At 38.0% G+C, this 18626-nt stretch overlaps 1 protein-coding gene across 3 annotated transcripts in view; it reads right to left on the minus strand.

The window, feature by feature from the left end:
- grid2 (glutamate receptor, ionotropic, delta 2) overlaps window positions 1-18626 on the minus strand; it is a 392977-nt gene that overhangs the window by 139892 nt on the left and 234459 nt on the right. For all 3 annotated transcript variants that reach the window (XR_003403097.3, XM_026919491.3, XM_026919501.3), the window contains exon 4: window positions 11511-11716. Coding sequence is in view for 2 of the 3 variants with exons in the window: in XM_026919491.3 (XP_026775292.2) it covers window positions 11511-11716 (206 nt within the window). In the remaining variant the exon portion in view is untranslated. The remainder of the gene's footprint in view (window positions 1-11510; window positions 11717-18626) is intronic.

Here is an 18626-nt window from a genome sequence, read left to right on the forward strand (position 1 = left end):
AATCTGAGCCGCTTTGCTAATGTAATATTGGAAGCGGTGTCAAATAAATAGGGCTTTGCATGATCATTAGCTATTGTTTTTTAGTAAAACACTTGGATGAAACCTATGTTGTGCCAGTCCTTAAAAAAAATGCAGAACTCAGAGCCATTTAAACTTACTTTATCAGTGTGACTTTCTAAATTCTAAGAGTGGTCTGTTAAACAGTTAGAGCTAGCTAGCTAGCTAATGTTAGCTAGCTACCTGTTGCATTGACTATTTAGGTCGATAGTTGTTATATATAATGTTATATAATAATAAATATAATACTTATGCTGTATATGTTATATATTATCACATAATATATAACATATACAGCATATGATAAGTATGCTGTATATATTTTTCATATTATATTCACATAGTATCATTATATTCATAACCATCAACATTCTTCCTCTTTCTTCCTGTTTTAACCCTCATGTTTTAGCACAAAGAATCTGCACAGAACTTCTATAACTTTTCATTTTACCCCCTATTAGTAATTTCCCCCCATTTCTACAGTTTTGTATTCATAAATCTATTTCACTGGGCCAATATATACATATATAAGTGCTTTTTGGAGCCAGCAAAATAAGCTAAAGCAGCTCATTTACTACAAGGGCAAACCCCAACTGAAACATAACAATACCTATAACATTCAGACATTAAACAAACAAGCAGCACTGGTCTGTATCATTCTGGTACAACAAACAAAAGCCAGAGGATGCAGCAAATCAGTCTTTTGCGAAGCAAATTAAAGTGACACTATTTCCTGTAGTTATCTCTCTAGCTGTAGTGCCTTACATAAAATAATTACAGTCTGCTTATAATAAGCTACCCAGTGGGCACTCTCACTGCCAGCACAGTCCTGGAACTTCAACAGACACCATGGAAGTAATTTTCCTCATACAATTGAAGTACATCAGGCAATGTGTGAATTGAAATTAAATCATAAATTGCATTTCATATGTGGTGCAACTAACTGTGCCTCAGCCAACGCTTACTGGTATCATTTTTTTTAATAATAAGGACCAAATTACTGATAACAAACATCTACTTTGAAACTACCAGAAATGTCCAAGCTCGATGGGTTGAAAGATCTACACACAAAAACCAGGGTTAGAGATTTGTTGGCTAATTTCCCTCATGCTCAGTTCCCTCATGAAACATTTGTTCCTGAGGCTTCAATTGTTGCTCATGTTAATGACTGTGGTTATGCACTAGTGAATTATGAAATCAACTTTTGCTCATGTTTGGAAGTTCCCTTCTCCTGTGCAAGCTGCCTGGAGAAGACCACTGGTCTCAGGAAAATTAAGTCCTTCATTTTATACAGAATTGACAACATAAATTGAAAGCTGACTGTCTCCTCCACACCCTTCAGGCATTTTATAGCTCTAAGTGATTAAATGAACTCCCAGCCATTTGAAGCTTGACCATAATTAAGGTGATGATAATGAAAAGCCCAGACATTTTTTATTCTTAGCCAGAAAAGTTACTGTTTGGAGCTTTAGGGGCATATTTCAGAGCTATTCATTAAAACATCACAGTGTCATCATAACCTAAGCACAGAGATGACATTCAAAACTTATGTTATTTATAGATTTTTATTATTTTGTAGCCTCTAAATACTCCCAATTAATGATAACAATCATTATCTTTCAGTTTTATGATGCATGCTGGTCGGCCCACATTGTGGGCAAAGTTTTGAGATTGATGGCTTTCGCTAGTAATTTATTGCTTTTATGGGGGTAGTATGTTTACTGATCATCAAAAGAAAAACCAACTACAATCGGTTAAGGAGGGGCTGATTAAGGAGGTTGAGGGAAAAAATGTCAGCAACCAAGAACTGAAAACATTCTTAGGAAAAAATAATTAAATAGTGCTATTGCTCATCACTGAGGTTTAACCCTCATGGGTAGATCTTCTGTTCTTTTAGTATGAAACTTCTACCAGGGAAAATGAATGTGGTTTATAACAAACATTCATTTATGGTACATAATTAGACCTTAAGGACCACTGTTTTAGCTTAAATGAGGCACACTACATTCTTGTTTTTAGATGAAAAGGATATTAGCCCAGTGACAAGCAGCCACAAAGCCCCATAAACCCTCATGACACACTTTGTCCTGCTCCAACACAGTACAGCCAAGGTAATGGAGCACTACCTGATAAATTAAAACCACCAACAAACACCATCAAGTGACTCTCTGCCACTGTCAATCATTTCATTTGGAGCCAAACATATACAGAAACTAAACAGTTGTCATAACAGTTGTACCAGCAAATCCAGTGATGCATAACTTCTGCTTAAAAGCTTCATTTGTCTTTGAAATACTAATACCGTGTCTAGTGTTCAGTGAGTGGAAAAGCTGCTTCATTAGCAGTCAAGCCATTGTATCCTCTTTCCGTATTCTTCAGCAAAAATCTATTGCTTAAAGCAGCCTATATTTGTTTTGAGAAAAGGCAATACCACCACCCTAGAAAAGCACAGTCTCATAGAATAACGGGAGGAAACTGGACACAGCTGTTTCAAAGAAGGAGTCAAGGAGGCAGTCAACATCAAGCTAGAACAGGGGTGTCCAATCTTATCCATAAAGGTAGGGTTTTCATTCCAATCAAGCAGGAGCCACACCTGATTCTACCTGTTTAATCAGCTGATCTTGGCTTTCAGTAGACTCAGGTGTGGCTTCTGCTTGGTTGGAATGAAAATCTGCACTCACACCAGCCCTTTCTGGATAAGACTGGACAACCCTGAGCTAGAACAACCAAAACCTTAACATAAGGGAATCACCTATAATGCACTTGCAATAGCATCAAGCAAGTGTAACATATGTAAATTTTAAATAAGCACCTGACAAAAAGTTTTGATTGTGTTTACATTCCTCCTGTCACTCATGTTTTACATGTCTCCATTTTTACTGCTCGAAAACAAAGACGTGGAAGAATTTAGTGTTAAATTGCCTGCTTTACCAGTTACTGTTATGTGGGAAAAACCTGCTGACTACAAAGGGGATGCAGCTGGATTCCGAATAATTTCTCCCAGACAGGTAGTGCACTCATTAAATTAAAATTATAAACTGGTAAACTGTTTGGATCAATGGCTATAACCACAAATTGTTCATTATTTGCTGTGTCAGTATTCCAGGTATGAACTTTTTCATGCCTGTCAAGATAGCATGGGACATACACTGCTACACATTTTTAAAATGACCTGGAAAAACCTTTATAGACAACTCAAAACTTTCTTGTCACAAGTACAGAACTTTAATCTCTGAACTTTCACTACATACTCAGGTTCCAGATTGTTGATGTTGGTGAGTCAGGTACAGGGGCTGTAGACTCTACTAAAGTGAGTTGCTCTGTGTATGTGTAATATTGTAGGATGTGAAATATTGTGGGTTGACAGATTAGAAGCGTAATCCGCCCACAGGCTTATCAGCACATGCCATGGCTGTGTCATCATTCATCAAGCTTTCTCTGCGGGAGAGTTCCAGTTTGAAAATGAATGAATAAACACACTGATGCAGATGCACATACCCAGAGTGAATGGCACAAAACCCAAAAAGTAAATTCAGTGTGACTTGCACATTTTCTGGGCGGCATAAACTGCTGACATAGATGTGTTCTGGGGAAAGTACAAAGTGAACCTTAAAAATAAATCAGCACAATAAAATACGCTTAATAGGTGATGATTTATTATAAGTGTCAAGCAAATATTATTATGTGTTTAACACAGAAAAAAAAAAGAAACACAAAATATCACACCTATTTATAGGACGTTACTAAGAGTATGAATAGCAATTAAATAAAGTAAGGGGAAAAAAGACTTCACTAGTATTTAAATGTAGGGAAAAAACAAATATTCAAATTTTGCATTCAATACAATACATGAAGCTCTAACAAGAATCTTTTATCATGAAGCATACAGAATGCTTTCATAGTCACTCTAAGGACAATTCTGACCCATCTGATTTGCCTTTGATTTGTGAGTACCTGATTGAGGCATGCAATAACTCCCCACAAGCCCCTGACACAAGAGCCCTCAAGACTCTACTCACAGTCCCAGTCATAATCAATGTGTGAGCCTTTTGAACCGCCAAGCAATAAGATAGGACTCGCATGACTGAGATGCAAGTAAACTAGAAATTAATGCATTTGAAATGCAGAGAGCACTTCACGTTAGCGCCTCCATACTAAAGATGATTCCAATTTCAAGAAAAAAACCCTTCTTGAGAGCATCTCAGAAAATATAGCAACTGAAACTACAGTTAGCATCTAACTACAGTTAGTTGTGGACAGTTGACACCAAAATCAAACTTTTTGGTCATGTGTACCATCAGAAGATCGGTCAGCATACAAGGAAAATCACATGATACCCCACTGTAAAATGTGGAGGTGGATCATTGATGCTTTGTAGCTGGTGGTTTAGGGGCTCTTGTGAGGATTGATGGCATCACAGATTCTGCTAAGTGCCAGTGTACCTGGTTGCCTCTGCCAGGAGATTCGGACTTGGCCATTTTTTGTCTTCTTGTGTAGTTTGCTTTATAGATTTCTATCATAAAGAGGGACAGTTGCTGCATACTTCTCAGAAGCCCTATGCACATTACATCTGTTGCATTACATATAATAATGTTTACTGTTTTTTACATTTACATTCAATAATGTTTAATGTTTAATGTTTATTGTCCCTGATAAATATTAAACTGAAATAAGGACCAAGTTCGTTAACCTGAACATGCTGTGGTCATTAGTAACTGGCCATTTCAGGTCATGGTGGTTTAAATTAGGTTACTAATTGTTTATATTTTGGGAAATAGAGTCAATTAATTAGATTTTTTTTAAATACTAAATATTTTGGGCAGGTACAAACACAAATAACTCTGTGAGAGAGATTAAAAACAGTCCCATGCATATCTCATATAGTTGAGTCCAATTATGAACTGTTAGAGCCAGAATTCACAGACCATGCTGAGGATTCAGGCATTTCAATCTCTGGATTTTTTTTCCCCAGTGTATTTCCACTGTTTCTGGGGGCATAGTGGGTTCAAATCCAAATATATAATATAGATACAGATACAGTAAAAAGATACATGCATAGACTCTATAAATTCAACACTGGTTAGATGAAACACTTTGTGCTGATAGCTTTATGTCCACCCACTAGGACATCTGCTGAGACTCCCAGGGTGATGTATTATCTCTACAGATCCATATAAAATAGTCATGCTCTTTGACTATTTGACTCAGAATGAAATTAAACACACTGTAAGGATAATTTTATTGAGATGTGAAAATGGCTGGCAGAATGTAATTGGAAAAGTAATAAATACTTGGGACTGGATGGCAGTGCCAGAGTTGTAAATAATCCAATTTTCAAGCTCTGTGCTCTGAATACTCAGCTTTGCTGCTGTTCGGGCATATTAACCTAATACAGCTGTCAATCCTTAACAATTAACACACCCACTCTGCTTTTATATATGGGATCATATGTTCTTGACTGTAAACATGTATAGTTAGAAATTAATTGACTCTTATGTTCTGTCTGGATCAAAGTGATGCACTGTATATTTTTAATAAAGATGGAACAATATAAAACTTTTTCCAACATAAAAATTTACATTCTTAAATATCTGTAATGAACATGACAGAGGGAAAAAAACTGATGCGATTATCTTATCTGACATGAACGTACAAGGTACTTCAGCATTAATTCGTTTGATGTAAAATAATAAACCAGAGAAGCCAAATAATCAATGCTTACATTAAGCAATGTTTATCACATCCATATCATGACTAATATGAACCAACAGCTTAATGGACATGTTGCCAGCAGAGGCAACGCCCAGAGTTCTGATGCAACCTTTTCATAATTTCAGTTTCACTTCTTGACTTCTCAGTATATAAACACACCTTATTCACCTGATTTGTCTGTACTTTGTTTGATTTTTCTTTGGCCTGACTGTACTGTGACTACCATTGCTTTGAATGCTTCCTGGTTAATAACACTGTTCTGGATAATGATTACACTTTGAAGCACATCTCTCTCTCTCTCACTCTCTCTCTGTCTCTGAGTCTGTTCTGCTAGACATTTTGTTCTGTTACACGTTGGTTGTTATCTGGCAAAATCCAAGGCTGAACCTAAATAGCAAGTTTCAACATTTACTCCTGGACACCAGAGTTCAGTAAGATCAATATTTAGGAACATACTTGTAATTTAATTTAATCTAGCAATTTATGACTTATTTTGAATCATGGATTAAATAGTCAATGCAAGTATGCTTCTTAACATTTTAAAATAAATGTCAATTGATACATGTATATAATTTACTTTCTTAAAATTACTTGGGTTATTAATGCTGAAGTTCATGGTTTGTTTATTTTAATTAATGCAGTAAATAATGTTAGCTAATGCGACCTGAGAGTAACAAGGTGAAGTAAAAGTTTTAAAATGAGTTTTGATCACTGCTATGGTTTATGATTATGATTTTGTAAAAGCCTTAATGAATCAAGTTTATGCACTTGCCTCTGGTGTATTTCCCCTGCACTTGCACATTACACAACACAACTGAAGTGTTAAGGGTTAAATGGTTAAATGGAAAACAGATGGGTGGGTTAAATTGTTAAGGTCTTTCTAATTTTAGAAACCTTTTTTGAGAAACCATCTCTGCCCTATACAAAACTGTTCACTCAAGCAAGAGCTCTGGGATTCTCCTAATGCTGCCACCATTACATAGCCACAAAAGGCTCTGAGCTAGAGGTACAATGCTCACAGTGAAGCAAAGAAGCCATCATCTCCTACTCTCCATTTTAAATAATGTATTTTTAAAAATTGTTCTGCTTCTTGCTGGGCTGAAGGAAATTTGGTGAAACAGCAGAAAAGTTTTTCTACACCAGTCAGAAGAGTAAGATAGCATGAAGCTGACAATCTTACTGTCACTTTGAGTTAGCATTCTAAATCCAAACTGTATTGCAAATCACGAGGAGTTCTGTGAAACAAAGACCATGCAAATGTAGATTATCTGCTCTTTATTAGAAATGCATCTTCGCTTGACATCATCAGATTATTCACCCTTATCATTATCTAGCCACGGTTTCACCTGGACAACTTTAATTATTTCATTTGTGCTGCTTAGGTTAAAAGACTGGTTTTACTATTTCCAATCTAGCTTTTTGCTTTTCCAAACAGAGGTCTTGAAGGCATTTGGGGTAACACAAGTTTGTCTGCCTGCGCACGACTCTCTCATTCTCAGTAGTGCATCCATAAGTGTACAGACAGGTTTATCTGTCAGACTGATAACCTTGAGCTGAAGTGACTATGCACCTTGTCAAGTGGTGCGAGAGCTGAATCACACAGACCACCACTACCAACAACAACAACAAGAAAATTTTTTTTCCCTACTGAAGTAGCTGAGAGAAAATTGTTGTTATACTGAAATATAACAACAGGAAATTACACTTCTCAGTCTCCCAGACTTCTGAGTTACCACTTTCAGGTTACTTCCTGCTAAATAGAGCATGTAAGGCCAACACATGTATTGCCTAAACACAAAGTTTTGTCAATTTTAGTGACTGTGTAAGTTCTTAGCCATGTATATTGTTTCACACATTTTCACAAACAACAGTCTGTAGAGTTTACACAGAACGGTAGAAAATACAGTGAGTGGCAGTTCTGCAGGCAGAAACATCACGATAGAGGAGGAGGATCAGACTCCATGTTATAACAAATCCATCAACATGTTGTCTGAACACATGCTTCAGTGGAAGGGATAAGACTCATGGAAAAGCTGACCTTTTGTATAAAGGAGTTAACAAAGTCAATATCACAAATTTGCTTAAATTTAAAGAAATTTCCTTTTTTTTTTTTGTTTTTATATTTTCGAAATTCTAAAACTTTTTGTTTATTAAAAAAAAAATCCTTACTGTACATAAATCCTCAACCACCTCCCATTTCCTATATGTTACAAATGCATCCATCTGTTATCTGATCCATATATTAATATAGACATGAATTGGCACACCACACAAATGATTCAGCTGTAATAGTCTACCAGTAATAATAGACCTGGTGTATCATTTCTCTACTCTGACTTCCAAACATCTATCACTTAGTCAGTGAAGACAGGATGGGCATGTGTCCTCTCCTCTCCACACAAACATACTTCAAACAGAGTGATGGCTTTTAGACCCAGGTCCACCTCTTCTACTGTCACATCTCTTACTTCACTGACAGCACGTCTTTCTCCTCACCCTCCATCACGTCTTCTTTCTTTCAACTGTGTCTGACCTTCTTGATGACTGGCTCAGGAGCTTACACAGTATGTGATAACTTAATTGCACATATGTGCGTAAGAGATCCTCTGACATGCTACACTGATAGGCTATTAAATAAAAAATTGTGGAGCGTCTTGCTGTCACTGATGGACACGTTCCAGAAAATCTGCTATATTTTGCTAATGTAGGACTAGTGTGAAGACTCCCTGCTGAATGGATGTGTTTTAGTGCTTCCCAAAGGAGGACCATGATTGTAGAAAAAAATAAGCAATGATATAATCTTTCACGGTCTGTGCCAGGGATGTTTTTGATCAAAATATATCATTACACAGGTGCACAATGGCTCTGGTTAGAATATGGCAAATGTGAAATTATGTTTGACAATATTCTGAAAAAATAAATCAGAGAATATTGTCACAAAACAAAATTAAACGGTTATAAAAAGCATTCTGCAATTATGTCTCTATTTTCCTTGTCATCAGACTGGATCATTTTCATCATTGTCATCAGAATGGATGATTTTCACCATTAACCACCAGATTTAGATGATAAAAGTGAAAATGCTGCCTGAAATAACTTACATACTGCACAGGCTATACTCTAGTATCACTGTCAGTAAAAAGCCAACCACAACATAGGTTTTTAAACAATAACCTTATTCTGGCATCAAATAACAGTATGTCAAATTCCAATATGGACAAACATTGATCATAAACCTTTGCCATAGTGTATTTTATACCCCCAGCTTATTCTTGGCCAGCTTTGGAAAGGCCCCAACACCTCCTGATAGCTTTAACGACAATGTCCCTCATTACCCATAAAATCAATATCACTAAACAGACAGTGTTTAAATAAGCCAAAACTGGCACAGATACCAGATTTCATGAGAATATTCCTTCTTAGACCAAAATGGCCTAAATTTGAATGCGCAGACTGAGGAACAAATGTATGCTAGCTCACTTAGCTAACAGATGTTTAATAGCTTTCCCCGCTGCGGTAACGGAGCCCTGACTATATCCACTGTGCGCAGTCAAGGGGCAACAACAAGGCTGCAAATGTCACTCTCCCATCCATCATGCTTTCTATGCATAATGCATTGTTTATAAACAGAACAACATGCATTCCTCATAAACCAGGGACGGAAAGCTTTGGGCAATAAGAGGTTTGCAAAAGGCAAGACACATTGTCATGGAGCATTCTCTCTGTGTATACACGCTAAAGCAATTAACAAAAACGACAGAGTCTTGTTTTAACCTTTCCCCAACACGAGGAAGAATGCAGGTCTGACACACAAGTTTCCTCAAGCCAAAACTCTCATTCATTTTAGACACACCATTACTGCAAACAGTGGGAGTCCTATCCATCTTTGGATGTTTCCTCCTGCATTGTAGGGCAGCATGAATGGATTTTAATTGCTTTTCATAGGTGATGTGTTGTGTGTAAAGGTGAATTACAATAGCAAGTTGGCAAGTATTTATTATTTCAGTCCCTAGCAAAAAAAAAGGGGGAGAAAGCATTCATTTACTTATTTACTCATTTATGAATTTATTTTAAAAATCTGATTCTGGCAATCAGACCAAGGGCATGCTAAGTCCAGACTAGGAATGCAACAACTGTTCTGCCTTACTATGGTTAAACTGTTTTAACACAACTGCTAGCTAACTACAGACAAGTGATTTAAAAAGTGCTGGGCTGTAACGAGCCACCAGAACAGCTTCAATACTGTATGTCTTTGGCATAGACTCTACAAGTCTGTGTAACTTCAGTTCTTCCCAACAGTATTCCCTCAGTTGGTGTTTTGATGATGGTGGTACAGTCTAAGAAGACGCTCCAAAATCTCCTACTGGGTGGAGATCTGGTGGCCGTGAAGGCCACAGCATATGATTTTCATACTAATCAAATAATTCATCCAGGACTCTGCTGTGTAGATGGGTTCACTGTCATCCTGGAAGAGAACACTCCCATCCAGATAGAAATATTTGATCACAGGACAAGGAAGAACTTTGTATTAATTTGCAGTGACCATTGTGGACCCGAACCTTGCCAAAAAATCATCGATGAATGAGTTGTAGCTAACTCATTCATTCATTCTTCTTCACTACCTATTTATCTTGGTCAGGGTCACAGTGGATCCAGAAACTATTCCAGGAACACTGGACAAGGTGCCAGTCCATCACAAGACACCACACACATACAGATTCACTCCAGTTTAGAGTATTCGATTCACCTACCTGCAGGAAACCCGGAGAAACTTTGAACAACCAGTATCTGAAGCTCAAAAATCAAACCCTGAACTCCAGGAGGCATCAATACTACCTGCTGGGCTATCATGCCTACCTAACCAGCTAACTCTTCCCTCGAAATGTATTTTCTACCTCTTCCTACAGTTTGTTTAAACCGGGGGGAACTTCTGCTCTTTGTGATCAAAGCTGGTATAGGATGCAAATTGAATAGTTGAGAACAGAAAGAAAGAAAAAAAATAGCTGCCCCTTGAGTTAATATAATTGTTATCCAGTTATATCCCAATTGTTCTTTCAGGTGCACTAATTTAAATTCTCTCCTTCATTATGTTACACAATGGAGAAAAAAAATTGACTTGGGAACTCTTATGCTTCAGTGCTTTCATAGTCAACAATGAGTGGCAAATGGAATAATGAAAATTAACATGTGGATATAGTATATGCCTCTTCGCAACCACAATATCTTCAGTGAGGTGTTCGGACAGTGTGGTAGTATGGAGAAGAATAAGATGTTAGGCTACAGTGGGCACAGATTCACCGAAACTGAACAGTTAAAGATTGAAAAAACATCATCTAGTCTTTTTTTTTTTTTGTCTTCAACTGTCTTCAGTGAGTCTGTACCCAATGTAGCCTCAAATTACTGTTCCCCAGCGGGGTCTTATGTTCGGGGTGTAATCACAGTTGTAATTATTATTTGAGTTACTGTAGCCTTCAGTAACAGTCTAGCCTTTCTCCTCTCTCATCAACAAGGTGTTTCCACCTGCAGAACTGCTGCTCACTGGATGTTTTTTGTTTTCCGCACCATTTTGTATAAACACTAGAGACTGTGGTGTGTGAAAATCCCAGGAGATCAGCAGATTCTGAAATAATCTGAAACACTCCAGCAACCAAATTCCCCCTATTCTGATGCTTGACGTGAACATTAGCTGAAACTAATGTGGTGTGGTGCGTGTGTGTGGGTGTGTGTGTGTGTGGGTGTACCTCTGTAATGAAGGCCTTGGCACTTGCTGGACTCATGAAGAGAACGGCTCGGCGCAGTGTGTCCCTGTAGCGGTGCAACTCTTCCATCCTCATGGTGCGGAACATCCCGGTGATCATCATGTTGATGTTCGACTCCACCTTCTGCAGGGAAACGTCCATCCCCTGCTGAGATGACTTGTCCAGAAAGTCCTGGATCCCCCGGATATCTAGACATGCATAAAAAATGATGTCACCACAGTTACATTTCATACTCAAAGTGAGCCTTTCAAGCATTTTATTGAAATGGAATATGTGCAGTAAAGTGAATATATGTTCCACACAAATAAATGTATCACAAACATTCAGGACCCCATTTATGAGATTGCAGAAACCACGGGCATGGGAAATAACATCTCATTTTAACCATCATCTTCAGTCAGCAGGCACAGACATTAGTGCGTTCTCAACCATATCTCTTCTGCCAGGAACTTCAGCTTGAAAGCTGTAGCATGTAAGAGAACATTAGCATTTGCGTTAATGACACACGGGCGAGAGAGGCAGAGCAAGAAAGGAAGAAATGGCAGAACTGGAGCACTGTCTCAGACCTGGGGTAAATAAAATATGAATCTCCTCCAGTTAAAGCGATGCTGGCTGCATGCTCATCCTTCTGTGCAGTCAGCGCTGTCCTACATCAAACCAATTCCAGCATGGAGACAGGAAAGCAAGCCGAGTGAAGCAGGCAGAATTATGGGACTGGGGGATGAAAAGGTGAGACGGAAAAGGGGTGTCTCTGGAGGTGCCTTTGAGACACTGGCACTCAGAATCACAACTTCATGCAGCACTTATATATGTTTTGAAAGCATAAAAGTAGTGTACATATACAAATAATGTAGACAAGAAAGTATAAACTAGCTTGTTTTAATGATTGTCTGATGATTAGGATTTCTTTGGGGTGGACACTAGCTAATAGCTAAAGGTGGAATAGGCAATCACCCAAGGCATTGTCCAGGGCCTCCATGTTACTACTTTTCATTGATGGAAAAAGTAAATGAGTATTATTATTCCTAGGCTGCCTACAGATAATGAGTGAAATTGCTTTGCACCAGGGAAGCCCTGGTTTTCCTTTGTTTCCTGCTTTACCTCAGAGTTCAATCAAATTCAAATGGTTTATCATCTTTTAGTGCCATGTCCTGAAAATCAAAACGCTGGGATGAGATTAATTGCTAGAAACATTAGCATATAAAATGTATGAATTTGATGCGCTGAATTAAGAATACATAATAGTTGAATATATTACACCAGAATACACGTGTTTTTGTTAACATTGCTTATAATACTGTATAATCAAGCCAACCTTACTGTAACGTTTTGGCAGAATTCACTATCATGTATCATTGTTTTTACATTTTCTACTGAATCCCTGTGTTTACATTTTCTTGAGTAAGATTAAAACATAATCCCTGTTAAAACCACTCTCACGTGCTATTTATGTATTCATTCATCTATTTGGTGCTGCTTGACACCTTTTACACAAGACTTAGAACTGAGATAGATTTTGTTTGAAACCAAAGTGCCGAAATTTAAATGTACCTCCATTTTTTCATAACCTATTCTTCTTCACTTACATTTGTGTTCCTCACTGAATTCTGAAACTCTTCCTAACAGTGCTCATCGTTTTCAGTTTTTCAGTCTAGCAGCTAATGATAGCAGTTTTAGCTGCTCACATGAGTGTGCTTTTTGCTCTGCAGTTCTACTCTTATGGTGTCACCTGTGTACATACACATGTCTCCAGCATAAAAATATCACCTAATTCATTCACCATACACACACATCTTATCCAGTCCACCTACTGGCATGTTTTTAGGAGGTGGGAGGACACCTACACGGACATAGGGAGAACTTGCACAGAAATTCCACACAGACAGCAGCCTAAGCTCAGGATTGAACCACAGACCCTAGAGCTGTGAGATAGCAACACTACCTGTTGTACCAGTGTGCTGCCCTGAGCAGTCAGGTTACAAAGCTAAAACAAATCTTACACTGGCAGCCCTGAAAAATCTTGCTACATGAAGAAAAAAAAATAAGTATATCTCTCCACTTCTTCTTGATCCTGAAGATATAAAGTATGCCTGAAATAACCTTAAAATATGCTTCAAACAGGAAGAAAGCTATTGAAGAAAAACTATTTTGGACAATTAATCTTGATGTTACCTTGAACCTATTTGGATCCAAAATCAAATAAGTTCATTCTATTGTTAGAATGATAATTTCATTTTAAACGACACTCAACTACTCAGTTTTGCTCTAAGGAGAATCCTGGATGGATGGATGATTGACAGACACACAGACTGAACAATGGCAAATATCACAATTAACAAGAAATTGAGTCTCGAGTGACATTTCTGTATGACAAACAGGAAGGAAGCTATTTAAGAAAAACTAGTTGACATTTGCTCTTGCTGTGACCTTGAGCCATTTGGATCAATTCCAAAATCTAATCAGTTCTTCTGCTGGTTACAGTGATAATGCCATATAAATCCTACAATCATTTAACCACTAGCTCTTAGCACTTTTTGGTTTGCAAACATTAATACTTTCCCTTAGGTCAGAGGTCTTCAGTCTTATCCGCAAAGGGCCAGTGTGGCTGTAGGCTTTCATTACAGCCAAATTGGAGGCACACTTGATAGTTGATAGGTGACTAAGATGAACTGATAAAACAAGTGAAATCAGGTATGAATAAGATTGAAGACCCCTGCCCTTAGGTACTTGAATCAGCTTCATGGACGATATGTTTATTATTACGTGTCTCCCTGTAAGTCTATTAAGTTAAAGTCAGCGAGAAAAAAAAACCTTTCCATTCACCTTCAATATTCCTCATCAGATGAGGGTCTAAAACTGTAGTCCTTTTCCTTTACTTTGAAAATACATAATCAGCAGATGGTTTTTTCCAAAAATCCAAACCAAGAAAGAGACCGAATCACATAGTTAGTGGTGACTGGTCATGTTTCCAACAGATATTTCGACGGATATATTTTATGAATATGTGTATGTCCCTTTAAGCATACACTAATCATTTGACCACTTAATGGCATATATGCATGAGAAGTGTATTCATGCTGAATAATGTTACTTCAGGGGTGTCCTTTACATTTTATTATATACTGACTAAACAAAGGATATGCAACACATTGTTGGACACAGTTGGTGTATAATGACAGGCAGAAGGTTGCATGGTCTCCTAAGGTTGAGAGCATCACAGACATGCTCGACTGGGTTGGGAGAGAGCAACCAGATTGTGTAAGGTCATCTGACCTGTCTAGGGTGGCAGGACAGGACATGGCAGTCTGCAGCATGCCAACGGGCCCTTAGTTCTCATGCCATTTGAGGCATTGTGGAATACAGCCTTTCTTTTTGCAGTGACCTAAATCTTTTTTAGGTATTCATCTATGTTAAAATACACCCTTTTGTGTGAATGACTAATTGCAACATTTCACCGTCGTAGTTCTTATGCATACTTGTATGTCAAAGTATACTACATACACCCTACGAATTTCTCAGATTTCTTTATCCATTTGTATAAGTAGTGTAATGGCTTATATGACTTCTGACAAATGAAGCAACGTTTGATTAAAGTTTTTGTTTTAAAAATATACCAAAGTAAGAAAAAAACGTGTCAAACTGCATGGAGAGATTTTACGCATTTGCCAGAAATCAATCTGCCAACTCCCAGGGCACAGGAACATCATAAAGCGTAGACAGATCCATCTGTTTCCTCCACTTACATAGGCTAATAGGTACACCAGAGAAAACTATATTGCTCTAAGGATAGTTAGGTAGATGTAATAAAAAAATGCAATTTGGTGCCAGTCAGAAGGTTACCATCAAATAAATGTACTTCAAATTCTGATGATGAAAACGCCATACTGTAGTACCACTGGCCTTCTTACCAATGACCTAGATGATATCATGATTGGGTTCTTAAGGGTACACCAAACTGCATTTTTTATTACATGTACCTAACTGTCCTCAGAGCAATGTGAGTTCACAGCTCACAGATGGTGCCATTCCAGTATACGTATACAAGATATAAAATTTAGTATCTCTCAGTAATATTGTGTTTGTAAAGATGCAAATATTTTTTCAAACTGCATGATTCGTCTGCATAGTAAGTTTCCCCAGCTGGGTTAATTAGCGGGGTCACTGCCCCCTGTGTCACCACTGGAAAACATCTAAATATGGAGGACAAGGCACAAGTTTCACAGATTGCTGGAGGAGGGTCCAAGTCTCCATCTGTGTGCTGGATTGGGTTGAAAGCAAAAGCAAATCTGTGGCTGTGTTTCTTCCAATGGGCTGCAAGCAGACGGTAGCACATGCCTTTAAATGCATGGACACATGCAGAGATCAGACCCCAGTCTTTTCATATGGGTTCCTACAGAGCAATGTTCCTACACCACTTCTTCCTGCTCTTTCATATCTCTATAAATTACTCGACATACCTTGACATTATACTCCAGATTTATAACTACTGGAATTCTGGCAGGTTGAGCAATTAATAAAACCAGACACGAAACACTGCATTAACGCACAGACCGTAGGGGCCTTAATTTATTAGAAAACACACATGTAATTATAATCAGCATTAGCATCTCTATTATCATTAGCGGCTGGCGCAGCTCTCCAGCTGTGACTCTGCACAACGCTGGGGTGGGTTTTGTGAGCCCAGCTTGGAGAAGTTTTCACATGTCGCTTCAATAATTAAGCGGATGCTGGCTTGTTAGGCAAACATCGGATTAATTAAACACAGTGTGGGTAAACTCACTGTAATGTTAAACTAACAAGATGTCATGTCCTTTTTTCCATGACCCAGAAGCAACGGAGTTACATTTGTCATCAAACACCTGTATAGTAACCTGTAGCAGAAACGGCTGGTAATACATTTACAAGGGCATTATTACAGACCACAAAAAGTCATCTCTCCACCCCAAGTAGGATAACAACTTATCTTCAGATCTCACAAGAATTACTACTGCACTTTGAGGTTAAATGGCCAAACTGCAGTTGTATCTTGCATATAATATGCTTGTAAATCACTTCCATGGTAGACTGGGAGGAAATCGTGAAATCAAAACAAAACATGTAAGGATGTGTACTGATTTAAAATGAGGAGCTTCAGGCGTTCTGCTTCATTGACTGTACTGCTGTTCAGAGTGAAACTCACTTTCGCAGCCTCCTTTAGTGCCCCACTGCATCTTTTCAAGCATTGTTCTCTTTACTAGTAACACTGAGCTGCTCTGAAAATGTAGGCTTGCTTCATGTCAAATATACAGTAGGTCTAAACCTTTAAATTTCATTGTTTTTTTCCCCCTATGGTTATACACTAGCTAGAACTGACTTATGTTAGCCTACTGCTCACAGTCTCATCTGATAATTCCACCCCACACCACCAGAGGTCCCCATCACAAGAATATTATGCCATTTCTGGGTCATCTGAACTGTTTTTTTTTCCCCATGGTTTCTGCAGAAATGCACTTCCGCATTGCTTACTGATTGATGCACTTTGTTATGTTTTGATTGCCATTTTTTTTGTCCATTTGGTTTCGACCTTTTGCCAGCTTTTGCGACTATAATTGTGTCTTACCTTCATTCTAAAATAAACTCTGCACTTAGAGCCTACCTCTTTCTCTTATTGTGCAGACAGTTACAACAGCAACATTTGATATGAAAGATGTAGTTAGAAGTAGTATGTTATGAAAGATACTCTGTTGTGACCTTGGTTATGAAGACAATAATGTCAATAAGTGGCATTCAAAAACTGTTCAAACTGCTGCCTCAGTTTTTAGGTGAAGTGCCGGGCGATGTGCAGGTGGAGTAGTCATTGTGGTCACATTTATGTCCATTGTGCTCTTCACCATTACCAGTTCTATACTTGTATTTTGCTTCTGATTGGAAGGGGTTAGAAGAGCAAGGAAAAGGAAGCAAATGAGTCAGTCCTACTTTATATTAAGTGCAGCTCATACCTTTGTAGTTACACATAAACTAGACAACTATGCAACTAAAATCTATAGATCTTATGTAAATATACATGTATCAACTTCAGGTTTGGCTTGGGTAAGAACTCAAGTGTACAAGCTTCTCAAGGTTCATCATTTAGCACAACAACAACTTGATGCATACAACCAAGACAACGCTGGACTGGCTTCAGTACAAATCCAGGTGAGCAAAGCTTGTAGAGACTTATCCAAGAAGACTCAAGAAACCTTTAATTGCTGCTAAAGGTGCTTCTACAAAGTACTGAATAAAATGTCTCAACAACTCTAATTGAGAGAATTCAGTTTTTAGTTTTTAATACATTTTTAATACTGTTTTGTTAATACATTTTTAATTTTGTTTTGTTTTTGCAGCCTAACGATGGCCTCCTTTACTTGCATCAACACCTCTTTAGACTGCATATTGAGAGTTCCCATGAACAGCTACCAAATGCAAATTCAACACTTGGAATCAACTCCAGACCTTTTATTTCCTTAATTTGTCCACACCTGACTATGAAACTGCGCATCAGTCAATTGTCCAATTACTTCTGAGCCTGGGGAAATGAAGGGACTATGTAAAAAATGGCTGTAATTCCTAAACAATTAATGTAACATTTTTGTTAAACCCCTTGAATTAAAGCTGAAAGTCTACACTTCAATCATATCTTGATTGCTTCATTTCAAATCCATTGTGGTGGTGTACAGAAATTACGCAAATTGTGTCACTGTCCAAATACTTATGGACCTGACTGTACATCAAATTCCGGTGCTAGTGGAAGTTTTGGGAGACATCCCAAGAGAAGCTTTGTGGGCTGTGACCTGAATACAAAGAGCTAGATCTGAGGCACAAGTGAGCTAAAGCTCTGTGCGCTTTGCATCAATCCCCACTCTAACAGCAGTCTCTTTGCTGTGTCTAATGCTTTGACTATGCCTCCTGAAACCAACCAGCAATAACAGTGCTGAAAACAAACCGGCCTGCCACAGCACACAAGCCACAAGTGAGACAACAGGTGCATTTGTGTGAGAAAACATAGGTTACTGAACTAGATAAGTGTAAAATCTGGGAATAGCAAAATCAATACAGCAGGAAAACTACAATATCCCCAAA

This window comes from Pangasianodon hypophthalmus, chromosome 8, assembly GCF_027358585.1.
Source record: "Pangasianodon hypophthalmus isolate fPanHyp1 chromosome 8, fPanHyp1.pri, whole genome shotgun sequence".
NCBI classification, from domain to species: domain Eukaryota; kingdom Metazoa; phylum Chordata; class Actinopteri; order Siluriformes; family Pangasiidae; genus Pangasianodon; species Pangasianodon hypophthalmus.